Source organism: Trachymyrmex cornetzi, unplaced genomic scaffold (assembly GCF_001594075.2).
Source record: "Trachymyrmex cornetzi isolate Tcor2-1 unplaced genomic scaffold, Tcor1.1 scaffold109, whole genome shotgun sequence".
NCBI lineage: Eukaryota > Metazoa > Arthropoda > Insecta > Hymenoptera > Formicidae > Trachymyrmex > Trachymyrmex cornetzi.
Window position 1 is genome coordinate 255,829 of NW_017295642.1, and position 19,123 is coordinate 274,951.

The 19,123-nt window shown below is 37.9% G+C and overlaps 1 protein-coding gene across 3 annotated transcripts in view; it reads right to left on the reverse strand.

The window, feature by feature from the left end:
* The window catches only part of GckIII (Germinal centre kinase III), a 128,951-nt gene that overhangs the window by 11,348 nt on the left and 98,480 nt on the right, over positions 1 to 19,123 (reverse strand). For all 3 annotated transcript variants that reach the window (XM_018507398.1, XM_018507390.1, XM_018507382.1), the window contains one exon: positions 3,340 to 3,564. In XM_018507398.1, the coding sequence (XP_018362900.1) occupies positions 3,340 to 3,564 (225 nt within the window). The remainder of the gene's footprint in view (positions 1 to 3,339; positions 3,565 to 19,123) is intronic.

The following is a 19,123-nucleotide window of genomic DNA, read 5'->3' on the forward strand; positions in this document are numbered from 1 at the left end:
TCTTGCGAGAGTTGTCTCGCTCGTCTAACTTACTCAATGTACTGTTGTCATCTACGCATTCTCATACCGTTTCTAAAATAAATATCGCAATCTGCATAAACGCTAATAATTCAGATACTCTTTCTATGGTACCTTATAAATGAACGTAATCGAGTTGAAATTGCAGTTCCCACGAGATTGAACGTCTCACGAGATACGAATTCACTGTAGCTCTTATTGATGATTGTCTACGTGAGCAAGCAGCATGAATCTCTTCCAATTGACGAAGATTATTAGCAACTTGCGAGGTATTATGGAAACAGTGAGTCACGACAAAAGTTAATAAATTATTAAATATTTCTGGTTTGAAAAAATATGTGTATACACACACATATATTTTTTTAAGCGCTGTAGGAAAAACCATCCACCATTTATTTGTAATTTTTTCAATAAAATAATAATAAGTTAGAATTATTAGAAATATTTTTAAAACATGTTAGAAAATAATATATTTAAAAAAATACAATATTTTTTAAAGACTCAGAATTTCCTAGAAAAAAACTGCTTACTTCGAACGAATTTTTTTAAGCGCACGCTGAAGGAGAAAGCATCCGTTATTTATTTATTAATTTTTATAATAAAATAATAACAAGTTGGTAAAATTATTAAAAATATTTGTAAAAGTATATTACAAAATAACGTATATTTCAAAAATATAGGTAATATTTTTTAAAGGGTCAGAATTCTCTAAAAGAAAATATCTGCGCATTTCAAACGAATATTATGATATACCGTTCTATCGTATGCGCCGGGAAAATTTCGTCCGGCGCCCTGTGATGAACATGCTACCGGATCGAGGAGTGCCGTCACCTGATAACCGTTGTTGACCGACTTGATCCTGTCTTAATAACAGTTTCCGAAGGCAGGAAAGCTACGGCGATCGAGGCGGTAGCGAGGTGGCCACGGTACATCCGTTACACGATGACATCAGGCGCGTAGACGGGCGCGTAGGCACCCGCGTGCCTTCTTTCATCTCCGCAATAACCGTCGATGTGTCATCGCGGAAACGTGCCATTGTTCCTCTCGCATCATGCGGGGGGGAATGGAAAAATTTCGACGGTGAGAGAGCTTGGGAGGTGCAAACGCGGAAATATCGCGACACCTCGTCCGCGGCTTTTGACATTTACCGGAGCGACATGCTCCTCTCCACCGTCGCAGGTTTCCATCGCTTAAATAGATCTTACCTTGCACAGATCAAACCATTTATCTCTCTCGTCCTCGTGATAAATAAGACCTCTCATTGGTTAATCGTCTCGTGACTACACTAATTATATACATTTGTACACCTCCTTAAGTCGACAGCTCGTCGTGCCGTTTGTAACGCTCCGCTGCGGATCGTAACGTTCTTTCGTAATATCAATCGCGAGCTTGATAATTACGATCGCTTAATGTTTGCACAATTATTTATGCGAGCGCGCGTGAGCGGGAACGCCCGCGCCCAGTTTTCAAATCGCGAACGTCGCGGCGCAAATTGGCGAGAATGTATATTTCAACCCGAGTATATTCACGCTCGCGGGAGCGACTAACTAACGATCGTTAATGACCGTTTCGCAGCGGTCATTAAGGAAACTTCTCTCGGCCGGGCGCGATATCGAGCGTCGCTTCATTTCATAAGTAATCACACTGAGCTTCCACCGGTCTTTAGCCACGAAAACGAAGGAGGGTTAATAGGAGGGCGCGTAAAAGTAATCCGTTTTCTCGTCCTGCAGTTTCGCGGGGGATCAGCGTGCAATTCTTCCCCTTTTGCCGCAATTAACGGTTCTTCAACAATCCTCGATAACAATCGCGTACTTTTACTTTGTTACTCTATTAAAGGAGCCATGAAGTTTATGATTTATTCGTTGCTACAACACATCTTAGGCCAAGTAATTGCTTGCAGCTATTAGGAAGCACCGCTATTACTAGGGATGAGATCAAGTTCAATGTGTACTTCAAAATCAAATATTCAAGCTTCATTTTCTTTCGAGTAATACGATATTCATGAGAAATACTATTTTATACATTGTACTTGTTATCAATCCCGATTAGTTAGTTAATTTGAGAATGAATATCTGTGAAATTTGAAATATACTTATAACTCTTAAGTAGGTAGTTTTTAAAGAATCGAATTTTTTACAAGTAATACTTAAACTCTAAAAATGAAATTGTTAGTTTGAAGAATATAAAAAAATATAATATATACTCTCTAAAAGTGAATCAGTAACTTCAGTGCTACACTTATATAACTGATGTAATCATTAGCGAATATTTACTGTTTTTCAGTAATAATACACTGATCCTTTCTCACTTTCAGACATCATGATTTTCTGCAGATTGAAATGCATTCATTTAATGCATGTTTCTCTTGTCTTTTCTCCTTACAGTATCGCAAATAGCTTGCCGGTAATGCAACAGAACGATATGAGCGAGAAAACCCGTCACTTCTCAACCAACATTGAAAGCGTGTCGACGATCACGTAAAACATAAAATCTCGTTGTGGTTCACCAGGTTTAAGCCAGCGGAACACGAGACTTATGCAAACGACCGCCCGCGACCTTTTAACGAAGCGCTCGGATCTCGATCCCGTTGATCGACATGATTTTCCTGGCGCACACGATAGAACGGTATAAAATCGTATTCGTTTGAAGTGAGTAGATGTCTTCTCTTAGACAATTATGAGTCTTAAAAAAAATTTTCTTTTCAATCGATTTCTAATAATTCTATCAACTTATTATTATTTTATTGTAAAAATAAATAAATAAATATATATATTATATATGGATGTTTTTTGCTATTATAATGTGAGTTTCTTTAAAAAATATATATATATTTTCTACAGAAATATTTAATAATTCTATTAATTTTAATGATTTTATTCAAAATTAATAAATTAATAATTTATAATGAGACATTAAAATCGCGAAATAAAAATCACTTTTATTATTACGACGTCATAGAACGAATCGCGGGAATTTGTGATATTCCCGATTGTGCTCATTGAACCTCTCGCAGGAAGCGGAAGCAACGGACGATGCGACACAGCCGAGCCGGAAGCAATAGTTAACCGACCGTCAAGCCCTTCCTATTCTTTGCTGTATGAAAAATGATGGGGCGTAACAGCCAAGTGCCCTCGATCGAGCGGCCTTTTATTTTTGTGCCTATGTGATTATACGGCTGCGATTCATTGGGACAGAACAGTGATAAAAAGAGGAGTGTCTTGGCTAGTATTTTATTCCATCAGCAAATATAATTCGATGGCCCTAATAACAAGCAAGTTTTTTTTGAAACATATCAAAGAAGAGTATACTTTTTTTACCTACCTTGAGATAAGATCCATAATACTTGGTGACGTATGGGCTGTCACACTGCGACAGAACCATAATTTCTTGCTGTATGTCCTCGATTTCATCTTCCGCCTCTTCGAGATCGATAATCTTGATGGCCACAACCTGCTGGGTCCTGTTGTCGATACCCTTGAAAACCTCACCGAAGCTACCCTTCCCAATTCGTTCCTGTTTGGTAAATATCAGCTCGGGGTCCACCTTCTGTAACAGAGAAATTCAATAGTCTCCGATTACTACCTTAGTCATTCGACATTCCGCATCGTCTTCGCGTTCCTACGTCTCGCGTCATTTCCGTAAAAAGCTCCGCGCATTTTTCCGTGACGCAATAATGTAACGGGATATTGAGAAATTTCGAGACTCCTCAGGCACCACTCGAGACTTTCTTCTTTGTTAATGTGCGCGTGGCCTTCAGGAATTAATAAATGCAGTTCCACAGTAATGCGGTTCTCCTTGGCTCTTTTCTGCGAGATGACACATGATGTCATAACGGTCTTACGATACCAACGTATGTATCGTTGACTTCACTTTCTTTATGTAAAATCTAAATAACTCACGTCTCTCTAATAATCTCTTGCGACGTGATATCTCGCAAATCATGAAATACGAATATTAGCATCATGGATCATTGGTTTCCAGTCGCGCTTACAGCAAATTATGGTAACAGGATATTTCACAGCACGAGCAGTTTGACAAATGAAACGTCCTTCCCTCTAATCCGCTATTTAGACTTGCGCATGAGCGTCCTGCATATGTTTCTTCTTCGTGTTTCGAAGCTATTTGCGCTAAGAAGCAACGTTACTCTCTGCCGAGACGTTAATAAATTATCGCCATCGCTATTTCGCACTTTCCGCATCTCGGCGACAAAAAAGTTCCGCGACACTTTTCTACCTGCTGTTATCTGGAAATATATTCGACGTGTTGAATAGCGAGCCTTTTATCGAAACGGTGGAAATGGGCTTTACGGTGATGAAAAAAGAAATTCCTGCTTCACTTTGGTAAGTTGCTTTTCTTTTTTTAGGATAAGCGTAATTTTGACAATTCACAATCACAGTCGTTACTTCTATGGTTTTTTGACACATGGAAACATCTCTAGTTAAAAATTTTAATGACCCAAGTGCATGCGTTGATTTTTCTTTGATTTTTGGAAAAATATTTCCAGTAAAAGGATTAGATTTGATGAATTTTTTATTTTAATGAACACAACAATAGGTCTGTCCATGTTTGCAATTTTTGCACTCAGCGTTTTCTCTGTCTTTCCCTTCAACGTTCAAATAGAGTAGAGCGGGACTATTCCGTCAATTTCAACTTCAGTCACAGAAGCTTCAACTCTGGCAATAAACTACTTTTCCTTTGCAGCGACGTGCTTACAACTACGTTGCACAAACACGATTGCTTCTTGAAAGCGTAAACATGACCTTCGAATGTTGAATCTGTGCTGTTTAGAAACATAAACACTCTGGTCTGAATTGTCCCGTGAAAAAGCCCCGCTCTACGCATCTTATATATTTTTCTTATTTTATGCAAAAATTTTTAAAGGTTTCAAGCAACGCGAACAGATCTATTAAAATTTCAATTCTCCGGTTGGATAATGAGATCTCTAGCAGAATAGCCATCGATTTCCAGTTAAACGTTAGTCGAAAAGTGACAATTGTATTCATAAAACTTGTCGCGACAGCCAATAAGAAGTGTCGGTAATATTATTAATCACACACTTCAATTGATTGTCACGACAAGCGCTGCAAATGCATTTTATCTGTGTTGCGATTTATCTAGACCGGGTCTTTAAACTTTCCTTCGCGTTTCGTGGATTATTGCTGTTACAGAACGCAGACTGATTTCCGAAAACGTTTAAAGGGCTGTAGATCTAGATAAGCCACAACATGCAAAATGCATTCGCAACACTTGTCGCAACAGTTAATTAAAAGCTAATTAATAGTAGTATTCACAACTCAAAAGGATGGTTTTTCAAGGGTTATGAAACGAAAAAGACAAAGTGACGTTTGATAATGTTAAAAATATTTTTTGTCAATATTACTTGATTACCTATAGTTAATTATTTTCTGTTAAGTTGAAAAATAGTTTCTCCCCTTTTCTGAAAAATCTTTTTGAGTTATGTCACTTTTGAAATTATAAAGCGATAACATTTTTGCTGTTTTTATTAAGTTCTTTGTGCTTGTTGCAAACGAGAGCACGAAATGGCAAAATAGTCTGAAGACAATGGCGTTGTCGTGAACACAACGTTCGAAAGTTTTACTGTAATTAAATATTGCATCTTTTATACGACTTCCACGAAGCTATCTAATTGGTCGTACATTTTTAAGATTCTTTCGGAAGCTTCATTTTTTTCCTGTAGTTGACTTTAGTTTAGAACAAGACCAGTAAGCCATTTAATTGTAGATACTTGTAACTTTAGAGGTATAACACTACAATTTTTTCGCTAACAAATCATGTAGCTAAAGAATCCTTTTTACTTCCACTCGTTGGATAGTTACGCTCTTGATAAATGTCGGAAACGCTAATTTGTCGGCACCCGGGCTAATAATGAATATGCACGTGAGCTTTGTGCACGAAGCGTTGACTCTTCATTTTCTCGCGCTCGCAATCACACAAAAAGTCGGTAAACTGAAAGCTCATATCATGGCAGCGAGATTAAAGCGAAGCGAAGCTTCGAAGGGTAACGGAATAAAAATTCGCGACCGTAGGTAAAATCCGGAAAATTTGCTTTGCAAATTCCCTCATATATCTGACGGTGATGTTTCGTGACTGCCGAAGCGTTTTATCACGCTGATGGATTTAAAGGTCATTGATTCCCGCGTCGTCGGATCTCGACTATTTTCATTTCATGCAACTTGGGTCATGGACTTTTTCTCGCAAAATTCGTACTTACATGAGTTTATCGTACGACATACTAAAAATTGCACTATTACTACCCGCTTTGTATTACTATTATCAATAGGCTTCTCCAATTTGAGCTCTGAAGCCAAAATGCAAAGCTATCGACGCAAAAAATTCAAAAGAATAAGATTTCATGGACTGTAAAGTGTCGACAAGCGTCGCTCAGATGTGTATCAACACTTTATAATTTCGTATAATCTTACCAATATTGATTTTTTTACTTAAACTCAATGGCTAAACGTTTTGACTCCGGAGCTCAAATTGGGCAGGCCTGCTATTATTTTAATATTATCGCGATTCATTATGTATAATAACCGGAGATTACCAAAAATTAACATACTGCAAATTCGCGGTGGCAATTACACGACAGAATGCAGCCCATCGCTTGTTCTACCAAGCCATTAATCCGCGTTGTTAACCACACTTGTCACAAGCGTATTTATCAACATTATACTCGCAATTTACGCGAAATATTTGAAGCAATTATGTGAAACACTCGAAAATAGCTTTGGGCTGAATAGTTCTGACATGGATTGTCGTAATATAATCATATATCAATTAGTGAAAGAAAAAACTTCACTTCCGCAATCGCAAGTTACGAATGTAGTTACTGTATGTAATCAGATTCATGCTCATCCGAGTAGCAGCGAGAATGAACGAGAATAGGTCAGACGAGAGAACAAGCATGATGACTCTCGATTCCATGTGCAATACTCGCATCGTCGAGATGCAACGAGATGCACTCGTCGTTCGAATCTCGCGACACAGATTCTAATTAATGGCTGCCGCAAAGAAATCCAACACGGCCAAAGATGGTCACGTTCAAGGGGTGCGACGAAGATACTCGTGTCGCATAAATAATAAGATACGGACGTCGTCCTCTTCACTGGTATTATTTAGCAAAATTGAGATTCAGTTTTTCCATGTTCTCGCTTAGTTAGAAAACTCTGATTCTTCATCAGGAAGTATTATTTATCATCGGTAAGGCTATTCGATTTTATAAATGAGGTCTACACGATATTAAGGACGAGAATTTCCGGGATGTTACATTTGCGGCGCCATAATGTGATGCTTGAGATATCCGACAGAGTTTCTCATCTTATTAGATTAGTTTGGGTAGAGCGGCTCGCTCTTTGACGGACACGCCTATTCTAAACTACATTAGTTACGCCACGCTGTATAACGCATATAGATTTGCTGTCGGGTTATCTTCGGCCCAGATATGGCCAGCGGATGTGACAAAATTGACGTAGGGTTACCAAGGGCACTCAATTAACGACTACCAGCTTTATATACCATTGTAGACGACTGTCATTCACAAAACCTCATCAAAATTGCGTAATACAATAAATAATATATCATAGCACAATAGTAACATGTTAGCGAGTTAACCGCGTTATATATATGTATAAATTATACAGCATATAGTTGGATTATAGTGCTACAGCAGCTTTTCTCGTCCGAACATATGTTACACTCGGCATTAATTTTCAATTAATATCACGGGGGATTCGCAGAATTAATACAAGGACCAAAATTAACGTAGATACTTCGCGTATAAAATATTATATCTACTAGGACCATGTGTTAATTTTAAATTCACGTCATAATTGTGAATATGATTTGTAGAATTATTCCACGTAATGAATAACAGATTAACGAAGAATGACGTTTATTCATACAAATGTGACACCGCTGTCACATCTGAGCATATCTGTCTTCTGGAAAAATATTCGCGTTGAATTTTTAACATTAAATCTTCATCATTTACGTACAACGTTCATTAAATATACTCGAATTAAGCTAGATTTCTCTGAAATCCTTTTCCCTTAACGCCGCGCGATGAAGATCCCATTTAAGCGATATCGCTTCGTTGAACAAGCGACTGAAATAATTTGCCAGATAACACGAAGTTTGGTATCGTTCTGACACATCTTAATTAAGAAGTGTAACCGCGTCTCAAGAAATTTCGTCTCAGACGTCCTTTTAAGAGACAGGCTCGAATAGACTCGCCGCCTTCCAAGATAAACGTTCCAACTTCATCAGGAAGCTCAAGACTGTCAGACTACAACGGGATCGCATTAATTCCAAGGAGTTGCGATTGTTCTCCCTCCAGATGGGAACAGTCCGATACCTATTTGCAATAGTCCAACAATTCAATGCAACAACGATCCAATTCAAGTGAATTGGATCGTTGTTTCATTGAATTGCGTATCCCCTCATTTGGAACAAGATATCATAAATAACAAATTGTAAATTAAATTTTTGCTACATTGAAGCAACAAACAGCACCCGTTTGAAAGCAAATGACACCTGTTTATTTTCGATTTGGAGACAGTCCTTCCGTATCTCGCTGCGAGTTGCGTTGGTGAAAACAGTTGCGAGATTGCGCTGGTTAACTTCACTTTTACAGGAAATTCGCAGAGCTACATTGCGGTCGAATCGAGTTAGAGAAGTAACCCAGAATATCTTTGTGTCTCAAACAGGTTGTTGTATACCAAAGGAGAATTTCATTATCATATGTTTAAGTCGCTCTTTGAGAATCTGAATGCATAACAAATTGTAAAACCTGAATTGCATCTTAAAAACGCAACGAGCGAAAGTAATATTAAGCGCGTGATACTACGCGATTTTTTCGTTCAGCTTTAGTATCATTAATTTTCTTGCATTTGCGTGACAAAGTCCGCACAAACGGTTTCTCTCGATTATATGTAAATTATGTCGCATTTGATTCCCGTACATGCGAAACAAATCAAGTTACTGCGTGCGTTCGTGATTACCGTGTTGGAAAATTTACTCTACTCAATTCAATTGAATATACATTCAGAAACTAGCTAAAACACACGCACGCACAAGCCGCAATAGTATTTGTACGAAGAAAGTTATGCGGGATTAAATATGAATTAGTAATGGCACACACAGACTCTTTGGTCAAACTATATCAAAATTATTTGTGCTTTCTCTCTCGCACGCGAAGTCGTAAATGCATTCATCAGCTTATATTCTCGTTGCAATTTGAATGGGTAAAAGCAGACAACAGGCACGCGGATAATCCGCTATAAATCGGAAACCATCGAGCGATATTTGGCGTCACTTTTTTTCCGTTTCACCCAACAACCAATGAAAAATTACGATCACCCGCCCATCTCTCACGTACGCGATGCGATGCGATGCGGAATGGCAAGAGGCGGGTGCAGGCTGATGCAGCGAGTGTTCTAGGGTCAATCAACACAGTCAATATTGACAATAATAAAGCGAGCGGACAAAAGCACGCCCCGGCAATTCGGAATTGGAATGATACGCGACGATTCGCGAAATCTGTATCGCGGATTCTCGAATGTACAAAACGTCGCAAAAATTCGAGAGAAATCTATCCCTGTCGAATCTCTCTCTTTCTATAAAATAAATAAACGAACCAAGATCCTTTCTGATCGCGTTTCAATTTATATCTAATTATTCTCCGCCATAGTGTCAATTAAAATAATATATTTTAAGATACTCATTAGCATCTGTATTATTAAATTACTTGTCAATTTATAATTTGTGATATTATGTGTTTTAGTTTCAATTTGGGATCGTTCCAAAACCGACCGATCATCGGCACTGTTTGTTATTGAATTGTAAGATTCACGCAAAAATATTATTAAGATCCGAATCAATTAAGATCTGCTTTGACCAAATATGGTAAAAGAGCGAAGAAAGGCCATATTTCTCTTGTCAAAAACATGACGATCTCTTCTGCACATATCCATTATATAGAACATATAGTTTTTAACAGCTTATTAAAAGAAGATTTCGAACTGCCTATTAGAAGAGATTGTCATGGCAAAAATACTCTCGGTGACTTTCTGAGAAATAATAAAATTTGATATATACACTGAGAAAAATTTTATTAAAAATCAACCAGAAAATTCAGATCAATCTGAATTCTGTCTATATCAACCAGAATTATAAATAGATTTAATCCAAATTCCAATTAATGCAACCAAATTGTTTGTCCAATGCATTTTGAGTGGATCTTTAGCATAGAGAATAGCCATGCAACTCTTTATGGTACACATTTACTGCTGTCAATTAAATAAAATGAAAAAGATTAAGGTATAAAATAAAGAGCTTTAACGAAGCGAATAAAATTTCTCTGCGATCCGTCGGCATTTAAAGGACAATATTTCTCGGGATTTTCTCGGTGCGGAGCAAATATTCGCATCTCATTCGCAGAGTTCGTTGGCGAGCGCGAACTGCCAAGTATACGTCCGAGTGTTTTCCAGATAATTTTCCCTCGTTTAACAACGGAGCGAGTACGTGAGCCTCGTATTTCCGCTCGAGGATCGCGTCGCCGGCGCCGCCCTCGAGTGTCGTTTAAACTTTAATTTCGGCGGCTCTCCTCCTCTCGACCGATGAATTACTCTCGTCGTAAACGAGGTCGAACGGCGACACGTGGCGTGCGGTAACGTACGCTCGTTCAACTATTTTCGAAATTTCTAGCTTAACTGCACCGCAAATTACGCCGTCATCGTGAAGTTGGAACAACAATGAACGAATAAACGTTAAAACGCATCTTTACAACCGATGCTGCCGCAGACATTCTTACGACCTCTCGATTCTTCTTTTTTTCTCCGTTTCATTTCTCTCTTTCTCTCTCTCTCTCTTTCTCTTCCAACAGCTGCAGTGCGGGAAGTTCGCATGAATATTCATTTAATTAAAACCGAATGACCGAGCCGCCGTTATTATAACCCAGTATACGGTACGTGTGCGCTTTCGCATGCTCCGGAGACGACGCCGCATTACGTAGAGTAATATGCAACCGCTCAGTTAATAACGCCCCAATAGATTTACCGTCTTTTCTCATCGCTCGCGGTCTTACCCGTGCTGTCCCTGGAGCACGTCCTCGTTTCCGAGACTTTAATTCCAACGGTCTGTCGGGCGAGAAGAGCGCCGGCAATTAAAATGGCTCATCGACACTCGTCGCAAGATCCCGGTCAAAAAGCACGTATAGTGGCGCGTAACCTTCCTTCTTTGCAATATACTTTGATACCAGGAGCAGATTTACGTTAAACGCGCAAAAAGGATAACGAATGCGCGCTTCCGCCGGGCATATAACGCACGGCGACGGGAATTTTGCATATTCCGCCCGGGCGTAACTTCCCCGAGCTAACGCCTTGCGTATTTACATTTATAATTTTTTGCCTATCCGCACACTCGGGACGGCGATCAAAATGCAAATGCGTTATCGACTGCAGCCCCTTTTTACGGCCCGTCGGAAGAGAGATAAAAAATACAATACAAAATAATTCAATAATAATATCATTTTTCCTTTTCTTTAACAAAACAATTAATGCTTAATATGCACCTTTGGGCCATTCGTGTCCTGTGCATTTCTTTTCTTTGAAATACTAAGCGCACCTGGTTAAATACCAGTCTCTTTTCTATTCCTAAAGAAAGTTTGGTATCTAGAGACCAAGTTCTGTGCGTTGAAGACTTCAATTTGTGCATATTCTTTAACTAGCATAACTCCAAAGTTCACCTCTGAAATAACCCAAAGTGTACAGAGTGTACATTTTTTGTAACTAAAAATTTTTTTTTTTTTCTTTACTTTCAACTAATTCTCGTTTGTGTTGCAAGAATATTTCGCGAATTATTGAAAAAAGAATTTAACCCTTGAACAACATATTAGTTCTTAATAATCGCGATCGTTTTTTGCACTCATGTGTTAAATGTTGTCTGTAATGTTATGAAGAACATTTTCCTAATAAATTATAATATTTTTTTAACACAATAGCAATAATAAAACGCATTGTTTAAAATGTAAATGCAATATATCTTCAATTTATAGCCATTCATGCATATTAAAAAACATTTTCAAGTTACTCAATAACTCAATTTTTTGGACAGCCGACACTTTAACTATTTTTTTGTACTTTGAAATATCAATTTTAAAATATTGAACCATGTTTTTCCTTTAAGCAATATTTTACATGAAACAGTACATTTTTCTCATCTTGTTAACTATATTTAAATATAACAATTTATATACAATTTGTTATGAATATACAACTGTACAAATATTTCTAAAGATGTCAAAATAAACGTAAAAATAGTTGAATAATTTTTATATACTTGTAAAAGTGATGAAAATTAATCCAGAACATGAACGACCGAACGTGTGTAGTAAGGGTATCCAAAACTAAGATGTGTACTAAGAGTTAATGATGATTATACGTTTCAAATCGAGCTTGATTAAAAGTAATTTATGTGAAAGTTGATATCAGACTGTGTTGTAGTTACCGAGAAATAAGATAATCGATTCAATCTCATGATGAAACGCATACTCCTTTTGTTATACCTTTGTTGTATCTTCGATTAGAGGCAGTCGGGAGTAAAAACGGCGCTACACAGAAATTGTCTGACCTGCTGCACCTATAGACACACGGCTTTGTGATGCCGCGAATCGAACGTAGAATTACTCGATCATGGTTTGCCGATATAATAGTGATAACGCGATCATCGAAGTTCGAATAATGCGTTTCCCCCGATCGCGCGTTTAATCGCGCGGAGTTGAACGGACGCGTGGAATTCGAATCCATTGCGCAATTTCTTGATCGTGAAATGCCATTCTGCCGCTGATACCAGATAATGAGAAACCGCACGGCACGCAAGGTGCGCGTTATAAATCGTTTCGCCGGCACGAAAGCGATAGGAGAGCTGAAAAGCTCGATGAGCGAAGTGCTTCTAGCATCCCGTTGAAATTATCACATAGAATTTAACTCGAGGGACCATATATCAATCTGACGATGCTATAGTCCACGAACGTAAATAAGAAGTGGCACCGCAGGGGCGTTTCTTCAGAAAAATTACTGGCAACTCCGTAATGTAACCACATAATGCGAATAATGTAAACTTCTTTGTTTGCGACGCTCTCGTCACGGTAGACACGCTTTTATCGCGGTAGAAAACGCAGGTGCGACACATGCTCATAATTAACCAAACTTTTTATCACCTATGACGTTTCAAAGCGTCGCGATGACTGATTTTTATCCAAATGATAAGTGATGATTGAATACATTAAAATGTGTTAAACCATGATTACTACTTTTTGTCCGGTGTTGTGTTGAAGGCTCCTGTCGAGGATTGATTATCATTGCCAAAATTATTAGCCTTATTTTTTTTTTCGAAAAGAAAATTATTAGATTTGGTCCTTCTATCGGAGATTTTTTTTTTTTTAAACCGGAGGAAAATTGACGCGCACATTTATTAATGGCAATGCCAGCAACATGAAGTCTTCAAAGACACCATCGATATTTTGATTAAGAATTCTGATTGATAAATTTAAATCTATAAGAAAATAAGTAAAATACAATCCGATTCGTGTGAAGGTAGAAACTCGTTATTAAAGCTTTGACAAGTACAAGACAAGTAATAATAAAGCAATTTTCTCCATTCCACGAATACTCCTACCGCGCTAACAGAAGAATTAAACCATGTTGCCAACGGAGGATTAAAAAAAGATTAAAATTTAAAATATTACAGCCTGAGATTTTTTCCGTCTGCCGGAGAGTTGGAGATTTAAAGAAGCAAGAGGTCGAAAACCGGAGAAGTGGTAACCGTGATGGCAACATTTATCCTTAACGCTGAGTCTCGTGGAAGTGGAGGCTTTATCATCGTGATTACGATTAGTTTGTTTGGACACTGTAGCCCGTCGTTTTATCTAAAATAGCGACCTTATCAGAAGCGGAATTAGATAAATTTAACATTCGAGACAATACCGCTGGTACATCGCTATCGTGAATTGAAAGGGTTCTCGATGTTGTCGTCGGTGAGAGGCTGCGACGACGGTGCGACGCGAGTTATGCATATATCGTACACACCCGTGACCGTTTATTTATGTATGCACGCAGGATCGCACGTATAGAATGCAGGAACCATTGCGCGCGTGGAGGCACAGGGCGAGTTAAACATTACTGCATCCTTCAGAATGGGACATTACGCGCCGCACATTCTGCTGGGTGCAATTTATATTCGACGTCATAAACATAAAGCGCGGTTGCCTCCGAGGTTGTTTATGAGTCGACAAAAGCGGAATCGACGGGCACGTACCTATGTGTATAGGAAAAATAAGTCACGTGAATAAATTGTCTCGGATGAATTGTTTTCGCGCACGTACGATTGAAAGTTTTGGTTCGTCCCCGCGAGTTATTGTCTTTCGGTATAAAGTACCGCAACCGAGTCGTAAAATGCAGTCGTTCGCATATTGTTGAACGGATAATTGAGCGCGCGTACGTTTTCGCCGGATTGCACTTAACGCGTTGCAATTATTTTTGTAGTCGACGTAATGCGAGAGCAATATCGGAAAAAAGCTTGGTGTAAGTTGCTGCTGTACGTGAAACGTGAGAATGTTAACCTTACGTTTCAATGTTAAATCTATCGTAGTAAATTAACAATCAAGCTTATTGCAAGAGCGAACCAAAAATTAGCTCACCGTTTCCCATTACTTTAACTTTAGAATTTATTTTCTCCGTTTTTACAAAATGTGAGTTAGCCTAGAAATTCTCAAGTAAGAAATTGAACGCCATCCTATATATGTAGCAAACCAAATGCTTTTAACTTCCATCAGCAACAAAGATTTTCAAGAGATAAAGCAAATTATATAAAAATCTGAAAAATTCTTGTATGCTTATTAAAGCTTTAACAATGAGTTTTTATTACCATAGAAATCCGATTGAATTTTTTTTCATTTTTTACAAATTTAACTTTATCTATCAAAACTCACAATCAAAATATCAATGATGCTTTAAAGATCTCAGTTGCAGAGGATTAAGATAGAATGAGATAGATATTCTCCCATTTGTATATATTCTATCTTAAGCATCGTCCTGTAAATATGACAGACCAATCAAAAGTTGTCTAAAGGTATTTATGCAAGTATTTAATCTGTTACTAAGAATCTCTAGGTTAATCCGCTGTTGCAGTAGTCTATTATTAAGTAATGTAATGCAAAATGCGTAATAGTGAGAAGAGTTCAACTGTTAACGGTTCGACAACTGCAATTCTCGTTGGAAGATAATGTCCCCGTTGGATGTTATTTACGTCTCTTTGCGTTATTAAATCGAAGACAAGTTAACGAGAGAGCGGCGACTTAACGATCTCCACTATAGAGCAATGTACAAGCAAAAGCAAACACGGCACCGATTATTCGATGGTAACTGGATATTTCGTTTCGATCGTATCGTGTGGCCTTCCTAAATGCACGCGAGTTCGCACGTGTGAGGCGAATATGGTGAGAGTGTCGACCTTGCACTGGCCTCGGCCGAAAGAAGAGAGAAGAAAAAGAAAAAGAAAGAGAGAAAAGAGCGGTCTCCGCGCGAGATCTTGCGGTCCACGAGAATCCTGTTACACCGGTATTTCCATGCTGCACCGAAGCACACTCGCACTGCAGCCATGCAATTCTCTCTTGTCCGCATCTTACTTCATTATGATCATTGCTCTGCGATGCGCACGACCTCAACGAAATCAACCCAAGTGATATATATTCTCCAGTTCAAGAATATTTCAATCCAAGTGGCAATCTTTTATTTTAATTCAAGATTTTAAAATATATTGTAACATAAAAAACTTAGTGCTGCTAGAACAAATATATAACATTCATAAGCATGTTCCCAAGTAACACTTAATTGTCAAGATGACGTCTTGACTGAGAAACGTGATAAAAGTTTCACTAAATTTTACGTCAATTTAACGTTACTGTGGCACTGCGTGTTACTTGGATATTAACCTTTAAGTGAATAGGTGGAGCAGCAAAGCACCTCAGGCATAGTTTTCTTACAAACTTCTTATTCTGGAAAAGAAAAATACAGTAAAAAGTATTTCCCAGATGTCCAAAAGAGTTTTAAAGTTCATTATTTCCACATTCTTTTGTGTCATAAGGATATAACTAATGTATGTTGAACTATGACATAAAATATCAGTAAAAAACATAACTATAAAAATAAAAGCTTTGGAATGTTTTGGACTCCACCTATTAATGTATCTTTAGATCACCTACTTAAAGATTCAAGAGATAGCAGCGCCAAGGCATAGTTTTTTATGTTAAATATTTTTGAATTACACTTATGTTAAATATCTTGTTATCTTATTACATTGCTTTGCGATGTTAACGAAATATGAAATATTTCGAAAAAGAAATGATTTATCCGACAAATTTATTATGCGTTACGTAAACGTTATGTCCAAACAGAGAATACAAAGTTATTAATGCGAAGTAAATTGCAATTTTTTAATTAGGAGATATGCCTCTTTCCAAGTTTAGCAACTTTACGAAACTTCTTGCGATCGACTTGGCTGACTTCCCAATTTAAAAATCATCGAATAACAAAACATGTTTTCGCTGATTTTTAATGTTAGCGAAACAGTCGTAAGAAAATTAATTTTCAAAAAATTTTTTTATTATCTGCCTCGAATGTTTCTTCCAACCGATTGACTTTTTTCGACCTCCAACTCCGTCTCGAAACATTCGATCGGTTGGACCGAAATGCGACACCTCAACCACTTTCCAGCGTATCGACGTAGCTCGGGTTTCAGACGCTCGAGTTAAGAGCTAGCTCGTCTGAGGTTCGGGCTTTGCGGGAGGAACTGGTCTCTCGAATCCCACCCATCGTAGATCTTCACGTGTATTCCCTTCGCGAGACGATACGTGTTTGCGTCTGTCTCGAAGTTTTATCCACGACAGGCAGACCACCAGAGACTCTTTCTAAGATTTTTTTGAGAGTCGAGGAGAACGTATCTTTTTCCTTTCCTTTTTCCATGGTAATAGCCACGTTGGCACTCAATATGAAAGTTTGTTATTATCGTTGATATTGTATTTAAAACATACACAAGGAATAATAAACGATTAAGACCGTATATGTGAATAAATAAGAGTTTAAAGCCTGTAACAGTCGAAGCTGGATTTTAGATGCTTAAATAATTTCCATGTGAATTTATATATCAAATATAATGTAGTCATTTAGACTGCGCGCTGAATTGGTTTTTTGGACTTATAAACGCAATTAAACTACTGTAGTAATATCACAAATTAAATGGACAAGCAATTTAATAATTTGATGCTCGATCAGGCATCCTATTAGAGAGATGCTAAAAAACTTTAAATATACATAAGGAAGTTATCGACGGTGTAAAAATTGTATGTTTTTTTCCACAATTTAAACATGATTCGAGGGCGATGCGGAGGACAATTTCAACAGCTCGAAACTGACTACCCGAATCATTTATTGCACGCTGGCACGAACGCGGGTACAAATATTTTCCACGTGGATACACTGCAACGCCACAGTGTTGGGAATTTTTAGTAGCCAGACAGACACGTGTTTATTACGCATCAGTGTCACGGAATATGTATGAGCAAGCAACGCTATATTCCCGACACCAAAATGTTTTGCAAATGGATTATCACGTACTATACATAGGTACTGCCTATTGTCTACCAGTTTTCATCAGCGAGTCAATTTCAACTTATAATTGAATTGTAAAATGGACTTATCAATATGCCAAATATAGACACATCGATAATAGCTGATCACGGATAGACTGTCTATATAGCGTGTATAAAAAAGAGAAAATGCAAGTTCATCATTTTCGCAACGATAAATCTGGGAAAATGGCAAGAAACGTTGAACTAATTAATGAGAAAATTAATTTCTCGTACTAACGCGGAATATGTCGTGCAAAAAACTGCAGGTTCTTATCCTATCCTCGTGATAAGTATCGGAAAAACGGCGAGAATGTGTCGGATTAATTTCAATCAGGAAATTAATTTTCAATTCTATCATGGGCTTTGCGAAAAATCCAATTTCCTCGAGGTAATACTGAATCAAAGACACATTTCCGTTATTTCCGCACGGATATTTGTAAGCTGTAAGAATTAGATATTTTACGACATGCTCTCCTGGATATTAACGATATATAATTCTCTACGTTCCTTTTTCTTTCTCCGCCTAGGGGTATCGTTCGTTTTTTCCGGACCATTGCCAATCGGCTTACCAAGTGAATTAAGCCGCGTTACGAAACCTCTAGTGAAATATTAAAGCGTTAGTTAACTTCCAATAAGTTCTCGAACCTTCGTGAGACTTTCGCGTCTTCCATTATTAAAGGTTCCCAACAAGCCAGTGATATCCTGCGAACTTTTGATATTAAAATACTTGAATGTCTGGGTTTTGTATCAAATGGAATATTGAACCTTTTAATCTCAAGATTCCCACGAAATGCTGGATATTTGGATCTTCAAGTGTTTTCGACGCTGAACTTTTAACATCAGATTTACGGTTGTAGAACCGTAAATCTGAGATGCTGTATTCGTGAAATATCTATTGTTCGCTCTCATGTCTGCTACACAATTGACTATAAATTCCAGATGCGCAGTACAAGTAGATATACTCAGTAAATCGCTCTTCAATTCATCCCTTATATCCGGGGCGATATCCGTAACAGCGGGTTGCAGTTGCAGTCGCGGCGATCTGGAATCCATTCTCCAAATCGTACTACAGGGACGTTCTTGAGAGGTCCTTCGACTCGCCGAAGAGATTACGGGGAAGGTGGGGGTGCTTCAGTTGCTATCGGACAAAGTTCCGTTTTCTAAGACCTCGGGGGAGAAGATACTCGCGCTACACCACGCCAAACACAATAAGAATTTATATCGATTATATTTACAGCCGTACACGAATTTTGTATTAAAAAGCATATAACAGGATATTTAAAATAAAGTTCCATTAAGACATATACATCACAATCACATTTTCATTAATGATCAATTGAGCGCGCATATGAATATATGAATGATTATGAAAAACCGATTTAATAATTATCTTATATGAAA